This window comes from Schistocerca piceifrons, chromosome X (assembly GCF_021461385.2).
Source record: "Schistocerca piceifrons isolate TAMUIC-IGC-003096 chromosome X, iqSchPice1.1, whole genome shotgun sequence".
NCBI classification, from domain to species: Eukaryota; Metazoa; Arthropoda; class Insecta; order Orthoptera; family Acrididae; genus Schistocerca; species Schistocerca piceifrons.
The window spans coordinates 916,892,236-916,917,860 of record NC_060149.1 but is presented as its reverse complement, the minus strand read 5'-3'; the positions used below and the strand labels follow the sequence as shown (position 1 = coordinate 916,917,860).

General features: G+C 40.9%; 1 protein-coding gene across 1 annotated transcript in view; it reads right to left on the bottom strand.

Annotated features, from left to right (window-relative positions):
- Positions 1 to 25,539, bottom strand: part of LOC124722581 (probable arginine--tRNA ligase, mitochondrial) — a 54,257-nt gene extending 28,718 nt beyond the window's left edge. Inside the window, exons 1-2 of the mRNA XM_047247719.1 lie at positions 25,346 to 25,539; positions 24,900 to 25,261 (exon numbers count right to left, since the gene is read on the bottom strand). Coding sequence (XP_047103675.1) covers positions 24,900 to 25,261; positions 25,346 to 25,381 — 398 coding nt within the window. The 5' untranslated portion in view covers positions 25,382 to 25,539. The remainder of the gene's footprint in view (positions 1 to 24,899; positions 25,262 to 25,345) is intronic.
- Positions 25,540 to 25,625: the final 86 nt, after the last annotated feature.

The window sequence follows — 25,625 nt, the reverse complement described above, 5'->3', positions numbered from 1 at the left end:
ATTCTTCCCCAGTTTCCTCCCTAAGAACAACAACCTTTCAACAGAAGAAAGGACTGTTCTACACAACCTACAAATGGATCCTGACTTGATCATCCTCCCAGCAGACAAAGGTTCCACCACAATTGTGATGAACCGGAGTGACTACCAGGCAGAGGGCCTCCACCAGTTGTCTGACAACCTCCACCTACAAGTTCTGCAAAAGTGATCCCATCCCTGAAGTCCAACATAACCTCTAATCCTTGCTGAAATCCTTAGGTCCTTCCCACAACCTCTCCCCTGAATCCATCTTCCTACGCACCCCAACAACAGCCCGCACACCCACCTTCTACATGCTCCCCAAAAATCCACAAACCTAAAAATCCTGGGTGCCCCGCTGTGGTTGGTTACAGGGACACCCCCCCCCCCCCACCCCCGAAAGAATTTTGGCCCTTGTTGATCAATATCTCCAACCAACTGTCCAAAACCTAGCCTCACACGCTAAAGATACCAACCACTTCCTGTACCAGCTCTCCACCATCCCCACATCCTTAATCCCCCACCCCCAGGATCCCTACTCATCACTGTTGATGCAGTCTCCCTACACATCAACATCCCTCATGCCCATGGCCTTGCCACAATTGAACACTACCTCTCCCAATGCCCTGCAGATTCCAAATCCACCACTTCATTCCTCGTACTCCTAACCAGCTACATCCTAACCCATAACTACTTCACCTTTGAAGGGAAGGTATACAAATAAATTTGTGGCACAGCCATGGGCACCTGCATGGCAGCCTCGTATCTCAACCTCTTCATGGGCCACCTAGAGGAAACATTCATAGCTTCCAAAAATCCTAAACCTCTGGTCTGGTTCAGGATTATTCATGACATCTTTATAATCTGGACACCAAGGTCAGGACGCCTTATCTTCATTCCTCCACAACCACAATACCTTCTCTCCCATCCATTTCACCTGGTCTTCCTCCACTAATCATGCCACCTTCCTTGATGTCTATTTCCTCCTCTCAGATGGCTCCATCCAACCTCAGTCCACGTCAAACCCACCAATTACCAACAGTACCAGCACTCTGACAGCTGCTACCCCTTCTGCACCAAAAAATCCCTGCCATACAGCCTGGCCACCTGTGGTAGATGCATCTGCAGGGACGAGAACTCCCTTGCCCAGTATGCTGAAGGCCTCACAAAGGCCTTCACAGACAGGCAATACCCTCCACACCTAATTCACAAACAGATCTCCCACACCATATCTTCACACACACCTGATCCTCACAGCCATCCCAAGAACCAACCAGAAAGAAACACCCCTTGTCACCCAATACCACCCCTGGCTGGAATGACTGAACCATGTCCTTCGTCAGGGCTCTGATTATCTATCATCATGCCCTGAAATGAGGGGCATCCTACCCAAGATACTACCAACTCCTCCCAGGATAGTGTTGCACTTCCCACCTAACTTCTACAACATCCTAGTCCATCACTATGCCACTCCCACCCCCAATCACTTGCCACAGGGATCATACCCCTACGGAAGTCCCAGATGCAAAATATGTCTAATCCGCCCATCCAGCAGCACCTACTCCAGTCCTGTCACAGGGTTATCCTACCCCAACACACGCCAAGCCACCTGCAAAAGCAGCCATGTTATATACCAGCTCTACGGCAACCATTGCACAGTGTTTTACATTGATATGACAACCAAACAACTGTCAACTATATGATCAGCCACCACTAAATAGTTGCCAAAAACAAGGTGGACCATTCAGTAGCACGACATGCAGCAGAGCATAACATACGGTATTTCAATGGTTGACTCACAACCCGTGCCATCTGGATCCTGATCACCACCACCACCACCACCACCACCACCACCAGCAGCTTTTCTGAGCTGCGCAGATGAGAGCTATGCTTACTGTATATCCTTTACTCCTATAACATTCCTGGCCTAAACCTGAGGTAATTTGCTGCCCCAACCCGAGAGAGAGTGTGTGTGTGTGTGTGTGTGTGTGTGTGTGTGTGTGTGTGTGTGACACACACACACACACACACACACACACACACACACACACACACACACCACCCCCTGCCCCGTACCCTCACCCAATTTGTGTCTCCACATCAGTTGTGTACCATTATCTCACACCCTAGTCTGTGAAATCGAGTGCCCAGCCATCAGCCACCTGCCCCCTCTACCTGCACCCCTAGGTAGCCCAAAGATGGCTTCCTACTCTCCCATGAGCCACTCCCCTTCAACCCCCTATCTGCCACCCACCTCTCCCCATCCCCCATCCCACCTGTACCTACAACAATTTGAGCTTCAGTGCTTTCCATTAGCACTTGGAGCTCTGGTTCTTTCCCAACACAGCTATGACAATATACAACTACAATACTGACTGTTGCTAGGTATACCATCATCCTTTGTTTGCCCTGCACCCTTTTAGATTGACACTCTTACTGTAGTTTCCCCAAGACCCTCTAACTGGCAGAACCCAAAAACACAACACCCTATGATGAAAGTCATGGAATATGCAGCCTACATTGTCACAGAACTGTCTAAGCTTCTGATTCAGACCATCCACTAGGATCTGTATCACAGTTGCTTCAGCTTTAACTCACAAGCATGACTGGTAGGCTTTACCACTATAGCTAGCAGCCCAAAACCAGAGAGAATCTATTCTGAGCCAAAGTGAAACACATCGTTACTACTCACATGAGCCACCACCTGCAGCTGGCTGCATCCTGTGCTCTTCATGGAATTCAGAAGCACCTGTTCCACATCTCAAACGACTCCTACTGGCTACTGGTATGCACACAGAGTGCGCACTGTACTCTTTCCCCTCCTTGGCAGCAATATCCCTAAGAGGCCCATTATGTGCCCAACGTTGGAGCTCCCAGCTACCAGTAATCCCATGCTCTGTGACTGCTCAGATTTTGCTGGCCGAGAGTCTTCCCCTGAAACAAGGCAAGTGACTGCATCTGACTCAAGATGTTTGTCAGACACAGACAGCACCTGAAACCCATTCGTCTCTTTGCTCTCCTAATTATATGATAGCATTCTTCCCTTGTCACCTAAAACGTTACGAGCTTATTTGCAAATGATCTGCAATTGGGAGATCGCCATTCCACAGACAAGCTGTTTTTGTAGTCTCCATGAAGACTACGGCATGTACGCATCAGCGGCATTGTAGATCATGCTAGTGATGTGATATAATGAACTATGGGCACATACTCTACATTCATTCGTAGCAGCTGGCTGTACAGTGTACAGACTACTTTCCTGCGCATCAGGCACTGTTCAACAATTTGCTATGTGTACTCATATCAGGAAGTGACAAATGAAGGCCAGACAATTGACCACTTGACACTGAGCACTGGGTGAAAGGACTGGAGAGCATAAAGATAAATCAGTTGCAAGACTGACTGTAATAGTGCTCAATTGCACACCTGCCCTTGTTCTTAAGGCATAGATCTTTTAGTAACAAGGGGTCCTCAAAAGCCGAACCATGGGGGCAGCTGGTAATGGAACTCACAGCACATGGTGTGCATTAAAACCCCGTCACAGATAAAGAGTAGATGGAGTCATTGTTGACAAGTTTGTGGAGAGTCATTAGGAGAACGTCAAGGCAACATATGGTCACCTGATATCTAGAAAACAAGTACAGCCCACATGTCACGCGGTCGCAGATGTTGTTCTGCCTGCTGGATACTTAAGACCAAGCACAGCCTCTAGCAGAGCAGTCAGTTGCTCACTCATTTCCAGGCCAGGGGGCATCTACACTTGTAGCTCATCAATCTGAAGCAGCCAAGACCATAGCACAGGCCCCACTCACACCACTCTACAAGCCACTCAGGATGAGGCTTCACTCTGAATTGGTACCATGCCAGCAACTTTGTTTCTGTTATTCTCAAGTGATAAACGATTTTTCTTTTGTTATTGGAACTAATTTATTTGTGAACTTGTGCCATGAATAAATCTTTCTTTGTTTCAACTTGGGAATCATTGTTTTCTACAGTTTGCATCATCAAGAAGTAAGATATAACAATTAGTTGTCACTGGTCCACAACACCTGTGCAAGAGTGGCATGTTCGAAAGTGACGTACTTGGGCAAATTATTCATGCCGCGTTCTTGTGGTCTTAAGCGATTGATGTTTTATCAGGTTTGATTCCATGCGAAAACAGGTAGGGCCAGTGAATGTATTTATTTCGAGTGGTAAAGAGTACAGTAATCTATAACCAATAATATTTGTTGCAAATCTCGATTTTGGTCACTGTGTGGCCATGTTCAGTGTTTGGTGTTAAATTTATTGTGATACATATCTTATTGAAGTTGATGTGCTGGTTTATAGTGCGAGTTTACTTTGAGTATTTTTATACTTGTATACTCTGATCAAAATTATTTTGTGATTGACAGGTTGCAGTGGTCAGCATTCACACAGCCACACTAAGCAAGGCTCTGCTTATACTTACAAAACAGGCAACACCGCGAGCATGTAGCGCATGAGAAAGAACTACCACTGTCTGGCCCCTTGACTTGATGAAACGTCAGTTCCAAAGTAATTTTAATCGGCGCGTAGTATGTTGCATTTGCCAAGCTAGGCAATAATTTTATCAGATTTGATTCCACACGGAAACAGATGTGCCCAGAAACTGCATTTATTTCATGGGGTAAAGATCACAGCAATCACTCAAAAATCTTGTTTATTGCAAATCCACATCCACTTGCTGGGCACATCCATTTTCCCATGGAATCAAACCTGATAAGCCTGCTGTCGTAAGCTGTCGCCAGCACACCGCTCGGCAATGAGGTTGTGAGAAGATAGATAGTAGGTGCAAGCAACATGCCTATCAGGAGAATGGCCAAATAGAGACTTGCTAGCAACGTGCCACCAATACCCTCTCAACAGCTAGCATTTAGATCACCGCAGCGGACCAGAGGCCCAGTCAGTCAGAGAGTACATCAATGACTCGAGTCATCAGTCACAACCCACTGGGAGTCATAGTCGCAGATAGCTCAGCCTCCAGCTCAGAGTCAGTCAGTATCTAGCGACCACAGTAATGTACATAGCTGATTTGTACTTCACCAGCAGTGAGGCTAACATGGACTGTTACGAAGAGCTTGTACCACAACATCTGAACTATCTTAAGTAACTTCTTGTTCTTATGAATAAAGAACCCTGTTAATACATGCGTGCAGTTTGTGTTATAGAAGATGATACTGGGCACCAAACAACATCCTCTCCTTGCTTTCCATGGGACAAGCCTACATTGACTACAAGACAACACAGAAACTGGCATCGCATATAATTCAGTGCAGATTTTGCTTGCTTCTCTTGTGTTTTAGCTTGCAGGGGTGCTCATTTCTCACTGCTAATGTGGTGTCATGTTCTTGCACATATTCCACGAGGGGAGCTGCAGAACTAATCCAGTTTCTCTTTTCAGAGGCTTTGCTTAAGTTTTACTATAATGTATTTGTCTAAACTATGGTTGCCCCACCTCACAGCAGCAGACAGCCAGTGTGATGGATCTAACACAAGTTTTTCAGTTTCAGAACCAACAAATTGCTGCCTTGCTGACAACGGTTCAACAACTACTGGCTGCACAAGCCGTGTCGGCCGCATAGCAGACAAACTGCTTGGCCCAAGAAGTGCCGCCAACCAGTATACCAACGTTCCGGCAATTTAACACCGAAGAGGAATGGTTCCAATACCTGACACAGTTTCAAGCACATTGTGAAGTTCACTGAGTTCAAGGTACTATAAAGCTACAATACTTTCTTTTGAATGCGGGGTCCCCAGTGTTCAGATTAATACAAAAACTATTTCCAATGGTGTCTCCTAACAAACTCAGTTATGACGAAGTAACCACTGCATTAACTCAATACTATGGCTAAAAAGTCCAAGGAGCTGCAGCTAGATATCAGTTTTTTCATTTGCAGAAAAACCCAGAACAGATGCACCATCAGTGGTATACAGAATTAACAGGCAGACTAGGAAGTGTAAATTTAGGTGTAATTGTGGCAACTTTTACAGTGTTTTAATGATTAGATTCAATGTCCCAGATACAGGATCAGGTCCTTAAGTACTCTGATCGAGCACTTCCTCAGATTAGATTAGAGATTAGATTAGTTTTTCATTCCATAGATCCGTGCTGAGGAGATCCTTGTGGATGTGGAACATGTCAATATTTATTTATTTATTTATTTATTTATTTATTTTTTACACTGAAATAACTATACTAATAGTATGAATATATACAATCCATCATTTGTTTCTATTAAAAAATTTATCAATGGAGCAGGAGTAGTTGGCCACTAGTAAGTCTTTCAGGCTCCTTTTAAACTGATCTTTATTTGTAACTAAATTTTTTATGTTTGCTGGCAAATTATTGAAGATGAGTGTTCCTGAGTAGTGGACCCCTTTTTGAACTAAAGTACGTGGTTTTAAGTCCTTGTGCAGATCATTTTTGTTCCTGGTATTGTATGTATGAACTGAGCTGTTTGTTGGAAGAAGAGATATATTATTCAGGATAAATTTCATTAAGGAGTAAATATACTGAGAGGCAGTAGTTAGTATACCCAGCTCTTTGAAGAGGTTTCTACAGGGCGTCCGTGAATTTACTCCACAAATAATACGTATTACACGCTTTTGGACTCTGAAAACTTTTGTTTGACTTGAAGAGTTACCCCAAAATATTATACCATACGACATTATGGAATGAAAGTAGGCAAAGTATGCAAGCTTTTTCATTTTTATGTCGCCTATGTCAGCTAACACTCGAATTGCAAAAGCATTTCTGCAGTTCTGTGGTGTGCTCCTCCCAACTGAATTTATTATCAAATTGTAATCCCAGGAATTTAAGACTGTCAACCTCTTCTATCTGCTCTTCTTCATACTTTATGCATATGCTGGGTGGAAACCTCTTACAGGCTCTGAATTGCATATAGTGAGTCTTTTCGAAGTTTAATGTCAGTGAGTTGGCTTTCAACCATTTATTAATATCCATGAAAATATCATTAGCAGATCTTTTTAGAACTACACTCGACATACTACTTATTGCAATACTTGTGTCGTCTGCAAACAAAACAAACTGCTTCTGGCAGTGTAACTGATGAGAGATCATTAATGTACACAAGAAAAAGCAATGGCCCTAAGATGGATCCTTGTGGGACACCACATGTAATTTCTTCCCATTATGATGATGACTGATGACTTAATTCACTAGTCCTTTGCACTGACACCCTTTGTTTCCTGTTAGCGAGGTATAACTTGAACCATTTTGCAGCACTGCCCATGACACCATACAATTCTAATTTATTTAAAAGGATGTTGTGGTTCACACAACCAAGTGCCTTTGACAAATCACAAAAAAAACCTGCTACTTGTAATTTGTTATTTAATGAATTAAGTACATTTTCACTGTAGGTGTAAATAGCCTTCTGGATATCAGAACCCTTCAGAAATCCAAACTGTGTTCTTAATAAAATGTTATTTGTGGTCAGATGGTTGAGAAGCCGCCTGTACAGTACTTTTTCTAAAAATTTTGAGAATGCTGGCAAAAGTGAAATCGGTCTGTAGTTTGATGGTATCTCTTTGTCCCCTTTCTTGAATAGAGGCTTAACATCTGCATATTTTAGCCAGTCAGGAAATGTCCCAGTTATAATTGACTGGTTACACATGTAACTTACAATTGTACTAAACTCACAAGAACGTGCCTTAATTAACTTTGTTGATATTTTGTTGCAAATCTTAGAGCAATATAATTCAGGTACCATAGCGGCCGATAAGTTTCACTAGGCCTCGATTTGTCAGGTCGAGTCACTCCTTGTTCATGACCACCCAAGCAGCCACAACAACGAGTATGTACACAGCCGCATTGACAGCCTTGTCAACAAGCCTGTGAACTTAGTGAAGACCTGTCCTAAACATTTTGCTCACCATAAACGATAGGATCACCCATCATGTAACGCAACGTGTTACACACGAAAAAAAAGGGCCATATCCAAGCAGTTTATTTGCAATGGTACAAAGATGCCAAATTCGTCTGCTCCCAGAAAAAATAAGCTTGTGCACGTGCAGTGTGACACCGTAAATTTCAAAACCTACAACAGGTTCTGCCAAAAGTAAGATTAAAGTTGTGCCTCATTCTTGCCCTAGTGCTTTGCAACAATGTTCTAACAAACCATTGATCTCGTTAAGCACTGCTGGTCATCATGTGAACTTTCAGTTAGACACAGGTGCCTCAGTAACTTCGCTTAATCGTGCCACAAATGAACAGTTAGGCTCACCACACCTTTCTAAATCTAGCAAGCACCTCACTGCTTACAACGGACAGGAAATTCCAGTGCTTGGACAGTGTAGTTTGCCTGCCACTTACAAATCTCACACTAGGGCAGTGAATTTTACTGTGTTTAAATCAAGAGACAGTGAGAACACATTTGGATTAGATGCCTTTGATTTGTTTGGACTTAGCATCCACAAAAATGTGCTTTCCATATCGGCTTTTGCACTGAAAGACAGTATCAATAGATTGTTTCCTGAACTATTTTCAGAAGGAATGGGAAAAGCTAATAACTTTGTAGCACATGTTACATTGAAAGACAATGCACAGCTTACATTTTTCCACGGCCGCCCCATTCCAATTGGTTTAAGAGACAAAGTTGCCAGCGAACTGAAAGAATCGCAAGTTAATGGTCTAATTGGTCCCAGTCAAGTGAGTCAATGGTCAAGTCCTCTCGTTTTGTTGCCTAATCCTCCTGGTCGCATTTGCATTTGTGTTGACTTCAAGTCTACAGTCAACCCACAGACAGTAGTTGACACTTATCCATTACCTCGCCCTGAGGAACTCACAGGCAGGCTTGGTGCAGGATATTACTTTTCTAAGATAGATTTGTGTGATGCCTACTTGCAAATTCCATTAGATGAAGAATCACAGAAAAACTGTTTGTTGTAAATACACACTTAGAACTGTTCAAGTATTTGTGTTTGCCCTTCGGCAATGCTTTTGCACCCGCCAATTTCAACGTTACTACGAATAGTTGACTGTAAAAGTGCCATTTTGTTCAAACTATCTCGGCAATATTTGTTCAAACTACCTCAACGATACTGTCGTCTCAGGTCGTACACCAGAGGAACACACTGACAATTTGCGTACTCTCTTTCGAGTGTTGTCAGAAGCAGGACTCATATGTCATCTCAAAAAGTGTGACTTTTTTCAAACTGACCCACAGTACTTAGGTGATGTGATAAACTGTCAGTGTGTGCATCCCCTCCAATCTCATTTGCTTGCCATCCGTGACCTGCCTGTTCCTCGCAATGTGTCAACTGCAGTCAGTACTAGGCAAGATGACATACTAAATTCAGTTCATACCAAATGCCACTCAGGTTGCGGCTCCATTGCATCGCAAAAATGTGCCTTCTGCATGGACTGAAGACTGTCAAGACGCCTCTGAGAAACTCAAAAATGGTTTGCTTCATGACAGATGTTTAGAGCATTTTGACTGCCAAGCCAGTAGGTTTGCAAGTCGACGCTCCTTCCTACAGAATCGGCACTGTGCTTTCGCACAGAATCGGTGGACAAGACAGACCTATTGACTTTGCCTCAAACTTGTTAACTAAAACTCAGTGCAATTATTCACAAATTGAAAAAGGAGCTCTTGTTATTGTGTATGCTGTGACAAAATTCCATCACTATTTATATGGTCGCAAGTTCTATTTAAGGACAGATCACAAGCCTCTGCAGTCCTTGTTTCACCCGTCAAAGCCGGTTACTGCACGCACTGCTCAAAAATTGCAACACTAGGCTTTGTTGCTTTCACAGTATCAGTACGAAATTGTGTACAGACCTACGGCAAATCATGGCAATGCTGATTCCCTATCTCACCTTTTGATAGGCCCAGACTCTGATTTTGATGCATTTGCCATGTCTTGTCAGATCAATACGCAGGACTTTGAGTTGCTGGAATCTTTTCCCTTCCATTAAAAAAAGTAGCACAGGCCATGGAAGCATACCCAGATCTTAACATTTTGTTGCATTACATTTGCACATCTTGGACTCGTTCATTGAACAGTACCCACCACTCAGTTGTGCGCCAATTTTTTGCACGTCAGCATAACCTTTGAACTCAACAATCGCATGTGCTTATTCCCAAAGTGTTGCAATAGGATGTTTTGCGATTGCTCCACCAAGAACATTGGGGAATTGTTCGCACTAAACAGGTAGCATACCGGCACTGTACTTCATAGGGCATGGATGCCCCATAATGAACAGATGATGTCGCAGTGTTGCACATGCGCAGAAAACCAATCCACTCCAACACAGACATTTTCAGCTTGGCCTAAGATTCAATTGCTACGGCAACGAGTGTACACTGACTTTGCAGGACCATTTTGGTACACTCATTGGCTCACAGTGGTAGATTCTTTTAGCAAGTTCCCACTTGCTGTGCCTATGAACTCTACCACATCACGTAATACCATTTAAGCGTTGTCTTTTGCATAGAAGGTTTGCCAGAAGTACTTGTGTCGCACAACGGCTCACAGTTCACTTCACATGATTTTGAACAGTTTTGTAAACAAAATGGCATTGATCATCTAACAAGTGCTCCGTTTCACCCACAGTTTAACAGAGAAGCAGAATGCTTTGTACGCACTTTCAAACAGCGGATGGCCAATCTTCGCACCACCCGTACATGGGGACAGGTGCTGCAACTCTTTCTCGCCTCTTATCGCTCCCACCCATGGGACAGACCATCACTGGTGGACTCCTGCACGGCTGCTGCCATTGGACGCTGCTACACCCACTGCAGCATCCGGCGCCACCAATGGGCCACAAGTATCGTTTTGCGCCATGCGATCTTTTTGTTTTCAGGGTTTATGGCAACCGTGGGTGCTGGGAAAGAGGCATGATCCAGCAACTCATTGGCTCTTCTGTGTATTTGATTGCAGGTCCCGATGGTTTGCAAAGCCGCCACCAGAACCAAATTCACACACGTCATTTGCACCGTGATTCTGCTGCTTTTCTTGCGCCAGATTCATGGCTTCATGGTACAGTGCAGCCTACGCAGCTGCCTGCTGGTACCACCAGAGCACCCCAGGAGTACGAGATGGATGATGTGCACTCACCCCCGTTGGCCCCACTCACTGACCCAATGAACCTCAACCCATCATTGCCCCAGAACATGCCCTCACGCCTTGACATGTGTCCTGGCAGCAGTTTTCCAGAGGATGTTCCTGTGGTCTAACAAGCCAGATGGCAGGGTATGGTTGGGAGTATGCCATCCTCCACAGCTACAGCTCCCGGCTCATCTCTATGTATTGCAAGAAATTTAAAACAATCACTGAAGATGGCCACACAATGCCCGAAATCTGGAGTGACTCTTCCTCTCTCAAGCTGGCAGGGGGACATGAAATGTAGCCTGATGTGTCTGTATAGTAGGTAGTAGATTTGGTTTTAAAAAAGTTCAGGTAGCTGTTACTTTTGCATAAGTTGTCATCTTGTCAACTGGATGCATATATTCATAGTTTTTTCTTGCCCAGTATATGACACGTGAGCTACTGTTTTATATTCTTGAATTTTCTTTTCTTTTTTTTAAATACTGGGCAAACTGGCGGACACGGATGATGGTGTTCTGTACAATTTACGCACAAATGCAGTTAATCACAAGGGCAACTTTTGTGAAGTGACTTGAACAGCTTGCACTTTTTAGGTCTGCCATGTAACAGATGATGTGTGTCCAAATCTTAAGCACTGAAAGTGTCTCATGGGTAGAGGGATGTAATGTTTCACATCACACCTATACTCCATTAATGTAACTTTTTCTGGGGAGACGTTTCCTCTAAAAGCTAAGATGAAAGTGCCTCTATCTAATCTATTATTTTTTGTCCCTTTTTGTACCTGTCAGACAAAATGTACATCTCTCTCTGCTGCATTAACTCAAAGCTCCTAATCTGTCTGGAGTGTAACATCTCTGCAAAAAATAGCTTCTTGTACCAAGTTTTATGTTGAGTAATAGTCACTGGCATGTCACCCAGTCCTTCAAATATATGAAGTTCTTGAGGTTGTCTAGAAGAAGTAGCTTTAACCAACAGTGACATATTTCACATTTTTTCCAATATGTTTACTCATCAAATATATCTTCTACACATTCCATGAAAAATAACGTCTTTGCCACTATAAGAGTATCTCAATCCATTCAAGTTCATGTCAGATATTTAAAAAATTGTTTTGTTCCCAGTCTTCTGGTTTTTACCTCTACCCATGGGAATCCACAGTAGGGAAAACAGTTGGATTGTAATCTTCACTGAAAAATCTCAACCTATACACTGTGACAGCCAAATCGGTTTTGTGCATTTCTTGTGGAAAATGCCCACCCTGGTGACACCTATGCTGATCACGGCCTCTCATATGGAAACCACCCACCTGCAGCAAAGGTCACTTGAGACAATTGCCATTGCCATGAATCCTGATGCCCCAAGATCATAGGCACCTATTACATGGCATGCATTGAAAGCTAGTAGCTCAGGCATCAGAAGTGTGAACTATGTGTACTCAAGGAGCTCTAATCAAAGGAGACATAATGACCCCAACACATCAAGTTGGCTACGCATTGGCTTCTAAGTACATATTTTAAGTCTACGTAGCTATCGTGCACACAGGATCTTTTATGTTGTACACAGCTGGCATTATTTAAGATGCCCTTCCCCAGTTGGTCTACACTTTAGGAAAAATTTTGGAAAAAAGGAGATCAAACCCAAAAGAGAACTAAAAATCACTTCAGCCAAAAAAAAATTTATGAAAAATAAATGGATAAAGAGGTAAACCAAAGAAAGCAGAACTGAGAGACATAGCTGGGTCGATATCAAAGACCACCACCATTGGTTAAGCAGGAAGAGAAATACGGGTAGTTTGAGATAGTCAATTGCAACACAAGAAAGGAAGCAGATGCTGTAATAGCTGTGCCTGCCACACACAAACTCTCGAAAGTGTCACAAGTCCCACGGTGGTGGTGGTGGGAGAGACTGTTTGAGATGCACCTGCATTGACTGTCCCGCAAATATTATTTGTCAGGTGTGAAACCAATTGCCACTGACAAGGTATGACACTAATCTCCAATCCAGCTCAGTTAGGACCTTTTTATGTCAATTGTTCCTACACCGTTGTTACGCCACGCTACATGGGTGTAAGTGACATATCATTCCTTGTAGACATACTGGACAGTTAATGTTGATACATCAACATTAATAATATTATCCTGCTCCCCCCCCCCCTCCCTCTCCCTCTCTCTCTCTCTCACTCACTCACAAAATTTCATATGGCTTTCGTACGCAATCAGCATTATATGGCAGAAAGTGGCACATTTGTAGAAGTCAAAATTTTGAATTTCCGGGTATAATCCGAAACAGAGAAATTCTGTCATATACAGGATGAATCAGAGTATTTTGGTACATGGAACACATGGTCTCTGATGGCTCATTATAGAGTAACTGAACTGCATTTTGTTTGATTTCTTACTCCCATTTATTGCACTACTCAAAAAATCTGCACAACAACGCAAATGTCAACAGTATGCACTATTTTTCTTGCTTGGAAACAAACTTGTTCCATTCACTAATGGTACCTGCTACTGACAACAATAAAGTCCACATTACTCTTTGCCCACAAGCTTACAATCTGTTCCGTTTGGTACTGCTGGTGGTATGTTAACAGTGCTACACAGCAGTGTTGATAGGTCTACTGGTGAAGAGTTGACAAACATGCACCTTGTGTGCGGGTCCACTCAAGGCAATGGAAGAGCGGCACAATGATGCTATGCTCAGCTGTTCCTGCAACAACAGCAACCGCATCACAGTACTGAGGGTTGCTGCATTACTCTGCATTCTCTGTTGTACAAGGGGCGGTCGAATAGTTTCTAGCCCAAGACAGTCACCTTAATGTCTTGCACCAGCAACACCAGCTACTATTATGGTGATCCTTTGTGGGTATTCAAGTCAAATTTTGTGGCTCTATCTTCATTAGTTTTGACTTTAGGCTGCGTTGTACACCATAGTGTAAGCAAAATGGCGAATATCGAGAGAATCAAGGACTGTGGTGCAATTGAATATCTTCATTTGAAGGGAATGACGCCTAACGAAATTGCAAAGGACATGCAGAATACACTTAAAGACAGTGCTCCACCTTGTGCAACAGTGAAAACTGGCTGTCTGACTTCAAACATGGAAGAACGAGTGTGGAAGATGCGCCAAGGAGCAGAAGGCCTGTCACTGTTGCCACTGAGGAAACAATGACTGCAATTCCTGATATGATTTTGCAGCATCATCGAACAACGTTACAGCACACTGACACCCCATTTTGAATCTCCAGTGGGCGTGCTCATGACATTGTTGTGGATATTTTAGGAATGCAGAAAGTTTCATCTCGGTGGGTCCCGAAAGACTTGAAAGCAAATCAGAGACACCTGTTTTGTTATAAAGAAATTGTCCACCAATTTGAAGTGGATGAAGACAGCTTTCTTGCCAGGTATGTGACAATGGACGAAACATTGGTTCACCCTTTGGTCCAGAGACAAAACAACTATCACAACAATGGACACATCCTTCATCCCCTACCCCAAAAATATTCCGGGTGCAAAAACCAGCCGGCAATGTGATGGCACCGGTCTCCTGGGATGCGGAAGGGGTAATTATGGTGGATTACTTGCAAAAAGGCGTGACTATTAACACATCATACTACTGCACCCTCCTGCACTGTTTGAGAGAAGAGATAAAGAAAAAAAAGGCACGGAAAATTGGCGTGTGGAGTTCTTTTGCATCAGGACAACACACCAGCACACACCGCCCTCGCAACACTAGAAACTCTGTGTGACTGTTGGTTCAAATTGTTATTTTATCCACCATATTCTCCAGATTTGGCTCCATCAGACTTTTTTCTTTTCCCAAATCTAAAAAAAAAAAAGACCTCAAAGGATGACGATTTGACAATGATGATGCAGTGATTCATGCTGTCAACGCTTGGTTGGACTCGAAACCAAAGACCTTTTATTTGAATGTTTTGTATTATGTTGAAAAATAAATTGGTATTACAAAATTTCTGTCATTCTTTATTTGTTAGGCTAGAAACTTTTTGACCCCCCCCCCCTCTCCCCCCCAATAAGTTTTGATGACTGCAAATTAAAGGCTTTTTCATTGTTATGAACATATTTTTGTACAAACAGAGGACACTGCAGAAATAAACAAAATAAATTATAATTACATCATTACTCAGTAATGAGCCATCATAAACCATGGGTCCCCTATGCCAAAATAATCAGAAAATATCCCTGAACAGCCTCCAAAATTTTGTCAGTTCATCTTGTATACAGATTTAATGTTGATAACATTCATTTGTATGTTCTCCCTTCAGATAACAATACTCCTCACCCATGAAATATATTCACAGTTGTGAATACAAACAACCATCACCTGCATAAGGGAATGGTGACAATGAAAATTTGTGCTGGACTGGAGCTCAAACCTTGATTTCTCATTTTAAGTGAGCCATGCATAACTCATGGTCAGACCCTACTTGCCCCAAGTGTTATTGTTCCTGCAGCACAACCTGTACTCGTAGCCCACATTATGAAATTCCCTAACAGGGGAGGAGATTTCAATTAAAAGTCGCTGCCTAATATTGAGGGATAAGTTCGATACTGCTGTGCCTGTATTTTTAAGAAGAATGATGCAATGTTCCATCTGACATGCACAGGCAGTGCAATATCGTACTTCTCACCCATATTTACATTAAGCACACTAGTTTAGGACAATTTCAAATCGAATCATACATGACATGTCAATTCATGACCTTTATTTTTTCTGGAACGAACATATGTTAGACCTCTACATCATATGTGTTAAGAAATAAAATATTTTCATTTTATCCTCTCTCTCTCTCTCTCTCTCTCTCTGTATGTATATTTTGTAAATAACTCTTAAAACAGTAGAGAACTAAAAAAAATATAGCCAATAAACAAAAAGTACTGGAGACCTGATAGATGTTTTACTTTAAAGCTCCCTCTTTATATGTTCAAATTTAGTTCACACACACACACACACACACACACACACTTTTGTGGGCTTTCTTTTGACTTACTTATAGATTTAAGAGGAAAATACAAAAATTTTAATTTTTTTCTACTTAATTTTTTTTTCCTGATTTTGAAAGTCACAGAATGCTAACTTCCTTGTTATATTATTAGATACAACTTATCAATTATAAACAAAATCTTCTCTGCTCCAGCGATCTGTATTACGTAAATATTTATTACTAAACATATTAAAAAAATCACATTTTCACAAATTATTTATTCAAAAGCCCCCATCACAAAACTTATGAAAATGGTACAATATATTGTTCAGTTAATGTGTTGGCAGTTACTGCAATCAAAGTGGACAACATTTTTCTGGGTGAAGTGTTAGAAATTTTTCAACATTCTGCATATTTCACATTATTGACTTTCTACTGAAAAATATGCATGTCGACAACAGTTTCCAGCTCTCTTCTGTTACTAACAAACGTGTATGAAGTTGCACACGACTCATTCTGCATTAAGTTTTGTGTTTGGTTTGAACTTTTAGTTCATACAAGGTCAGTGAGGAAATACAGTCGTGAAAGGATGAGGTGTTTGAACTATGAAAAAAGAAACAAGCAGATGGTGTTTAAGAAAAGTGAAAAATGCTGCACAATTGTTGAAAATCTGTGAGACGTATTGCAGAAATATCTTGGTCCTCAAGTAACTGTGTTACCATCACATCCATTGTTCAGGACTCACTACATGCACTATATGCACTATATGCACAATATAGTGATAACCCACCTGAATGATTAACATCACTAAAACGTGAAACTGAAGAATACAGTGCAGACATTTATACTTATAGGTGTGAAGTTGTTGATGCGTTGAATGTTAAAATTTCTGTTGTAGGCCCTAATATACACACTTTTAAATTCCCAGGTGAAATATGAAGCACATAAAGAAAACAGTACGTACAACGAAAAGTGGAAGGACTTGAAACAAATTTTAGACAAGCAACCTCTTAAAAACTTTGTGAAGTGAATAATGTAGAACCTGAAGATAGTGACACATGCACCCAATGTGATGTGTGGTTTCAAAACCTAAACATTGCCATCTTGGCAGCCACCTATACTGAGAAAATACAACTACTGACGCTGCTACTCCAAGCAGCAGATACAGAGACCCACTTCTTCATATTATTCAATTTCAAAAGCTCATAAAATAAAGAATGAAAGATATTCCTACTGTGGGCATCCATCAAAAAATGATATGCTTAATGTTGCTCCGGAATATTATGTAAGTTATGACAAAGAGTGTGACAAGCAAAGTCCTGATCAGGCTGATGTTAACTCTGTTAGTGAAAAAGGTAAAAACATATATGACAATATCAGTAAGAGAATCACACCTCATAAGAAAAAACGACAACACAAATTTAAAAATTGTTCTCCGAAAATTCTACTCCTTATGACAAAAACGGGTAAAATGCCAGACAGTGAAAAAAATATGGACATTTATTGACTGCACTAATTTGAGGCTTATTTGTTTCATCATAAGTAGTGTCACAGGGAAGAGAAACGGAGATGGATCTGATACTTTTGTGTACATGTCAAGAGCCTCAAGATAAATGTTGGTTGCAGGAGTGTGCAGTGTGTCCTGGTGCTGAAGGGAGACTGTTGAAGCATTACACCAGGATACTGACAATGACATAACTTATGCATTGTGAGAGGGAGGAGAGTTGATGAGGAAGACAGTGGACCTACTGAAATCTGTTACAGATGTTAGGCATTGGGTCATGAGAGAAGTAGCTCATCATCTCTGCAGGATTCAGAGACAGGCCATAGCAGAAGCAAAATCAGCCACATCCCAGAATGTCGACACATTAGTTCTACATTTCGACTTTGCTGAGAACTGCTCTGTCGCTTTGCAGAACAAAATTCAAAGTTGTCACTGGCACACACCAAAAGTGTCAATATTCACATGCACATGTGTTGCTCACTTCCTAGGAACATGACACTGTTTTGCTATTGTCAGTGATGATCTCATTCGTGACAGTGTACATGCATGCACTGCTGCCAGCATAACTGCTGACATAGCATCTACAGGCCATACATTTCCTAAACAGATGTATGTGACTAATGGTGCAGCATCTCATTTTAAAACCAGCTTTCAGTTTTATGAGCTTGAAAAAAAAAAACTGCACAGTAAGTAAGACAAAAAAATTGATCTTTAAAGCTATGGGTCATGTAAAAAGGGCATGTGAGGGGTTAGGAGGTCTCTGTAAACATGTCACAACAAGATCCAATTTCCAGTATGAAGCTGTTTATGCTAAAAGAGACGCTACTGGATTTGTAGCGACCATAACAAAATTACTATACGACACGAAACTCTGACTTCTAAACTGAAGCACATTAGGGGAATTGCGTTTTAAAAAAGAGAGACAATAGTGGTCTGCTATGAAACCAGTAGTAGAAATTCAGTCAGGTCACTGCTGGGTTGCATCCCAGACTGGCACATACATTGCAAGAACACTTCTCCAAGAAATACGGCCTGTTACTGTGTGAAATGCATAGACCTTAGTACACTTTAGAAGACTTTGTTGTGAGCAACTTCATTTCTTGTATGTATGACATTCAATGGGACAAATAATTAGTGTCCCTCATGAGCTGCAAGATGTAACTGTCTCCTTCATGACACCTCATGGTGTGGCAAATTCTTTCCAAAGGTCATCAGCAACATGTAAGTTTGCAGTTCCCATTTCTCAAGTACAGCTCCTGTTGGATCATCCTTGTCCATGTGCAAATTCAACTTGGCTATACAAGTAAAAAGCAAATGAACTCTTTGCAACAGTGCAGTGTTGATTGTTACAGTGTAGACAATTTTAATTTATGGAATGTCATAAAGAAGTAAAATCATGACAGAGGACAATAAAAATTTGTGAATAATATCAGAAAAAAAATTATACACATGCAAAGTTATTTTCTATATCTCATTTTTTTATAAAATGCACGAACAAAATAAACAATTGTTTTCCCACTCAGTTTTTAATTCATTTACTCAACATAAGGAATCAACATAAAATTTCAAGTGTCCAGGATTTTTCGACATTGCGAATAGCTAGCTCTAACATAAAAATTTCGTAACTTTTGCACCACAAAATATTGCCCACTCTGACTGTACCTTCTGTAAGTACAATGACCAACTAACATACCATGCAATTTTTAGAATATTCAGGATGGCGGTTTTAGGGAAAATTTATAAAGAATCACAAAATTTCAGACCGAGCGAGGTGGCGCAGTGGTTAGCACACTGGACTCGCATTCGGGAGGACGACGGTTCAATCCCGTCTCCGGCCATCCTGATTTAGGTTTTCCGTGATTTCCTTAAATCGCTTCAGGCAAATGCCGGGATGGTTCCTTTGAAAGGGCACGGCTGATTTCCTTCCCCATCCTTCCCTCACCCGAGCTTGCGCTCCGTCTCTAATGACCTCGTTGTCGACGGGACGTTAAACACTAATATCCTCCTCTCTTATCCTCATGTAGAAATATTTTGACAGTTTAAGAATTTCAGACATTAATGTAGTAAGTGACAGTTGGGAGTCTTTCCACTTTCTCATTTCTCAGGAAAGTTAACATTTTGTGACGATTCAAATCTTCAAACCATAATTTTTGAGTTTGTTAAAAGTTACAAATTTCAGTAGTTTAGTTTTTCAAATTAAAGAGGAAAAAACTCACAAGTGTGTGTGTTAATAATGTATAACAGTACTGTGAACAAGGTTTTTACTAAAAATAATTTCAGATCTGTATCACTTGTAATTTTTTTAATTATAATTTTTTTTTTATTTTCCCTTTTGTTGCAACATTTCCACAAATACTCTCATTTAGAGAGGTCTATAACATTTTAACAAATCATCAGAAAGTCAAAATATAGTATGAGAGTGTCTTATAGCCTTCAACACTTTTTTTTTTCCAGAAAGCTTTGAAATAATGGTATGACATATTCACTCTTGATCTGTATTATTTGAGATGAAATCACACTTTATCATAACTGTATCCCATTTGTGAGCAATGAGCAATACATTGCACTGTCGGCTGTGAAATGAGTGGTGAAGCAGATCCTGCTCTACAATGGGCACTACCTAAGCGCCCCCCCCCCCCCCCCCCCAAAAAACAAAGGTTACTACTCCCAGTCATGACAGAAATACACAAAGAAGTGTCCCACAATGTGCTGATGAAACAGATAAACAGGAACCGCTTCAACAAATATTTCTGTCAGTTCAATTAGCTGACACATATGTGGTAAAGCTTATTAAGCATCATAAGAGTAAAATTGTTTTCCAAATGTAATAAAACTGTTTTCCAAACACAATCCTGGTAATTCCACTGCATCTTCTAACAAGAAGCACTTCATTTTAATGTTGCAGAAGGACAGACAGCAAAACAGTTATATGTTTAGTCTAAACTTAAAATTAGTTCCCCATAACTTGACATATACAGTGCAGAATGCAATTCAACTTTCTAATAAATGTTTCATTCTTTTCTCTTCACTAATGTCAAGAACTAATGTGAAAATGAAACTGGGTGACTGTGACAAGGGGCGCCACACTAAACACAACATAACAGGTGAATGGTATTAAGAAGGTTGTGCCTGGATCATGGAAAAAAAAGGGGAAGGGGGGGGGGGGGGAGACACAGCATTACCTCACTAAGAGCATTTTTTTTTCCTACGGGGTTGATATGGAAAAAGTTTCAGAAGTAATGAACAGGATGGCAGAAGAAAGTGCTAACACTAAAGTACATGAAGAGTAGTCTGATTACATTATCTGTTATATATTCAAATGAACTACACAATGGTATTAAGTAATTCCACATATACTACATGAACTCACTGTCTTTTATACAAATTGTTTTATTTTACTGTATCTACATTTTCATATGAATTTATGTAACCATATAAAATGCAGTAACTAAAGATATGCTCTTGTGGGTTAGCACTTCCTTCCACTGACCCCTTCAAATGAAATATAATACATGAGCATGTTCACATGGTGCACTGCTTGGCAGGAACAAATTTCAGCAGTAGATTCCCTATCTGGATGAGCCCTGGATACATAAACATATAACCTGTGACAAATAGTAGATTCAGCAGATGTTACAATAAAGCAGACTGACAATTGAGAGCACCAGAACACAGAAAAGTTTCCTCAAGAAATCACTGCTGGAATTCTGTGATTAACTTAGGGCAATTCGCATTGACAGATCAATTATACTAACTACATCGCAGCCACTGCACATTGTTTAACATGAGTATGACTGTGGACAAACAACAGATGTGCACTTATGGTGTCTGTGGATGTTGTGTTGTATGCAGAAATTGGTAACAACACACTTATTTAATGGCACAAACCGAATACGATAAATCACGAGTCGGTTGTCAACAGTTAATAAGAATGCTCGTTCATAATTACCTATGGTTCATAAATAAAGTTAATTGGTAATTTGTTTTATTAGGTTAACCACATTGTTTGAATTTTCAGAAAAATCGGAAATAAGACAGACAAGCAGGTTACTGCAATGACAAATGTATATCTTGGACAACACTACATGTCAAACTATTACGGTGATCATATTTCCATGTTGAGATTCACTGGCTTCGCCAAGACACAAGCAAACTCGCGTTCCACCCTAAACCAGACCTCAGGCTACACTATGCATCAGTCTGTCTGCAAACAAAGTCCCCCCCCCCCCAAATTTCATTGGCTTCGCTAAATCTCAAATGAATCACCACATGCCAACATAACTTAGGCATCAGGGTTCGTTACAGTCAGCCTCTCAGCACATCTAGTTTTCTTCACACTCTTCATATATAAAATAATGTGCCAACATCAACACACAATGCATGAGCCATGGACACCACAAGTGCACTCTCACTGACAAACTATCCACCCATACAAATGGCAGCTGATAAACTGTGGTTGAAGGGCAACTACACCAACCAGTCGAAACCCATGATGTATGCCTTATTGTGGTTGACTACAGTAGCAGATACAAAATCTGTGCCATCTGAAGTCTCTTCAGATCAGCTTTTATAGGTACATATGCACAATCTAAATGCAAAATCTCTTTCATTTCTACAAACCCCTGTTCTCAATCTCTTCTAGTCCTCTCTTCGATCTGACATCGGCGCCTCTTCTGTTCCTAGCCCATTACACATTCCTACGTCAACACCAGTCATGCATACCCTCTTATTTTACTATTATATTCAACTTTGAATTTTGATCCTTACTTATCTCTTTCAACTCCAGATCTCCCAGCATTTCCCTGTGCTTTTTCCCCAGAATATCTTTCCTAGTAGTCCTTTACGCTGCCATCCCGGCTCTCCGAATACGTGCCTACTGCAGAGCTGGTTGAATCTATCGATACTGGATGCTGATAACATAATGATGTGGTGTGTGACATACGTATACAAACAGAGATGGAACAGGAAACTAATAATATTTATTTTGCATCTGTATTATTCTTTTGACTGCAGGTTGTTGTTGTTGTACAGAATGATCTGTAGCATAACCCAAAGTACAGGTTAGGTTACAAGGTGAAAGTTTCGTTCTCTCTCTCTCTGCGCCTGTGAGTCAAACATGTCAAAAAAGTACTTTCATGTTAGACTAGGGAAAACTTTTCAACCCCCCCCCCTCCTGCCGTCTCCCTCTTTTTCCCTTTTTTACTTGCATGTGTGTCACTTAAAACTCCCATATATGCTTCGAACAAAGCACAAGACAAAGCTGGATTGTGTGAGTACGACAGAGCTTACTACCTCCGCACAATACCTCTCCCGAAGACAGTCCATGTTATAAGTGAAGTATACCTCTTCCGATTCCCACAGTCCTCTCCGTTAGTTCCAAAAAGTTCTACCATTATTTGTAAGGACAATACACTCAACAAATGCAGGGTCCTGTGTACCTACACAAAATTAATAACCATGAATGAAAGTTGCTCATGGTGTGTTACTATTCAGCATCCTTCACCCATTAGAAACTTTTGAATTTTACACTTAAGGTGCTTTGCAATTTGTGCCTTCCCCTAAGTGAGGAAATTATGTGAAGATCCACTATATGCAACACAATATTATACTGCTGCATTTAGCAAAGGGCTAAAAACTTAATATACTATGGGATTGTTCTCGTTGACCGTGTTCTATTTATGGTCCACTCTCACGCAGCCTTTTTTCTGTGAATACTTTGCAGCTCTCCCACTTTGACCAATCAAGAGCACTTTTACTATTACTGTTTGGAAAGTTCATAAATTGATCAAACACAAATAACTTTCTATGATAATAAACACCAACCTGTGTGATACTGTCCAACAACGAACTTTCCAATATCATTCAAACTTTTGCAACAAATCAGTCGCATTAATTCTAGCACCTTCCCCACAGACTGAGCCCTACATTTTCTATTTTGTTATTTATTTACCCTTATCTTTTGACATTTAGCAGCCAGTTCCCCCTCTATCTATACATCTTTTTGTCATTGTTACACAACTGGAAAGAAAAGGGGAGGAACCCTTGACAAACTGAAGCTCGAGGGAAGTCAGTCCGTGTAATTATAAGTCTTGGACACAAAAGGCACAGATTCATATCTGACTCCTAGTCCTGCCTCAGTTTCAATCTCTCACATTTCATATGTTCGTTATCATTTTCAGTTCTCATCTAGCACAATGTATGCTACAGCAATGAGTCATATTTGAGTCCATTTGCAACCAGAATGTTTCAACTTGTTCACTCTCTTTGAGATTGTGGCACAAATACAACCTACCATTTGACCTGTCTGCCTTCACATTCCTTCACCTAGGTATCATTATCAGCACTTGAACTCATAAATACAACTATTTCATAAAAACTATGATCCCCCTCATCATGGTGTTGATGCAGAAGACATCAAGCCTATCTCTGGTCACACACAATTTGTTTCAACTACAAGCATGATGGCCACAGGGCTGTTCTCCAAATTTTAGGACATAATCAGAAACCAATGCTGGCACTGAAACTTCTAAACTGAGTTTTATATCAGCCATCTAGAACTGCTGCACAGGACACAGGTTTGTGTAATACACACAATTAAGGGAGACCGAGCTTTAAAATCCTGTCAGTGAGAATGGTATTACAGAAGCTGTAGACACTTAAAATGAATGAAGAACAAGCAGGACATCATAAACGACCAATTCAAAAGAAGCAACACAACTTAAATTATGGTACGCAATTTGGAGAAATAATGGTAAATCAACATTTGAATGATTGGATGAGGCACACTAATCCCTTACTGGGAGTTACTTAATATAACTACTGGGCCACACTGTGCCACACAGTGTACACTACGTAATCAACAATCCACCACAAAGATTTGCTGACTACATAATTAAAGATTTATGAAAAATCTGGAAATGTCTACAATAATATGTTACTAAGAGCAGAAACTCTAAATGCAAAGGCAAGAAAATAAGTACAAAATTAAAAATGGTAAGGTGTAGTAGCAACAATAACATGTATAACGATGTTTAATGACATCAAGAGGGGGGGGGGGGGGGGGGGGGGGGAATCAGGCCCCAAAATCCTTAGTAGCAAGGATAAAGAAGCGACATGTAAAGGTACAGGAGTTACATTACACTGCAATATATTTACTTTTTAGGCCATTATTGGAAACTATTAGGACAGGCAACCAACAACTGCTATTTGTGGTGAAGCATCCGAATTAACAATGGAATAAATAAACGTTTGACCAAAAGTTACGTGAACAGGTGTCTTAGAATGTCTTCAGTAAGTCAAGCATACATCAAATAGCATTTCATATGCGCTGGAAGTACATACCTGAATTCAACAACAAGTCTTCTTCCAATATGATTATTCACAATACTGTTCCTCTTTTGTATGAGATTCGGTTTGTTTATTACATCTTCAAGAACTTCTTTAAGGAACACATCACTACAAATTCTAAAAATACATTTTGGACCACGGTTATCAGTGACACTCCAAACACCGTGTATCAGGCTATCTGAAGAGATGTTTTCCAAATTTGGCAAGTAGTCGACACGGAAACCATTAAACTTCTCTAACGAGCGTAAATTCAAGTGAAATTCGATGTTACTACTATCATCTCCACCATGTATTTCAACAAATTGCGGTAAAACAGAAGGCAGCTGACTGCACTGGTTCTTCAAACATGCAACAACCTATAAATAAATAAAATTACATTTACTGACTCAGTTAGTTCAACCTGCTTTTATTTTCTCCTCATACTACAAAGAATAACTCACGCGGGAAATAACATGCTGTTTCAATTTCAGCGCCATTCTGTGCTAAATCAATATTAACCATTGGCACTGTTGTATATTCACTTTCCACACACACTTGCGCTCGTGTGTACACACTACACACTAAACTTGGCCACTGTTTCTATGTTTCGATACAGTGTATCGATACGTGGAACTGTTTCAGTGTTTCGGAACGGCTGTGGTTCACTGTTTCGAAACAGTGGTGTTTCATTCCGCCTCTGTCTCGGATAACCGCACCAGATTCGATCTCGAGCCAGAGACA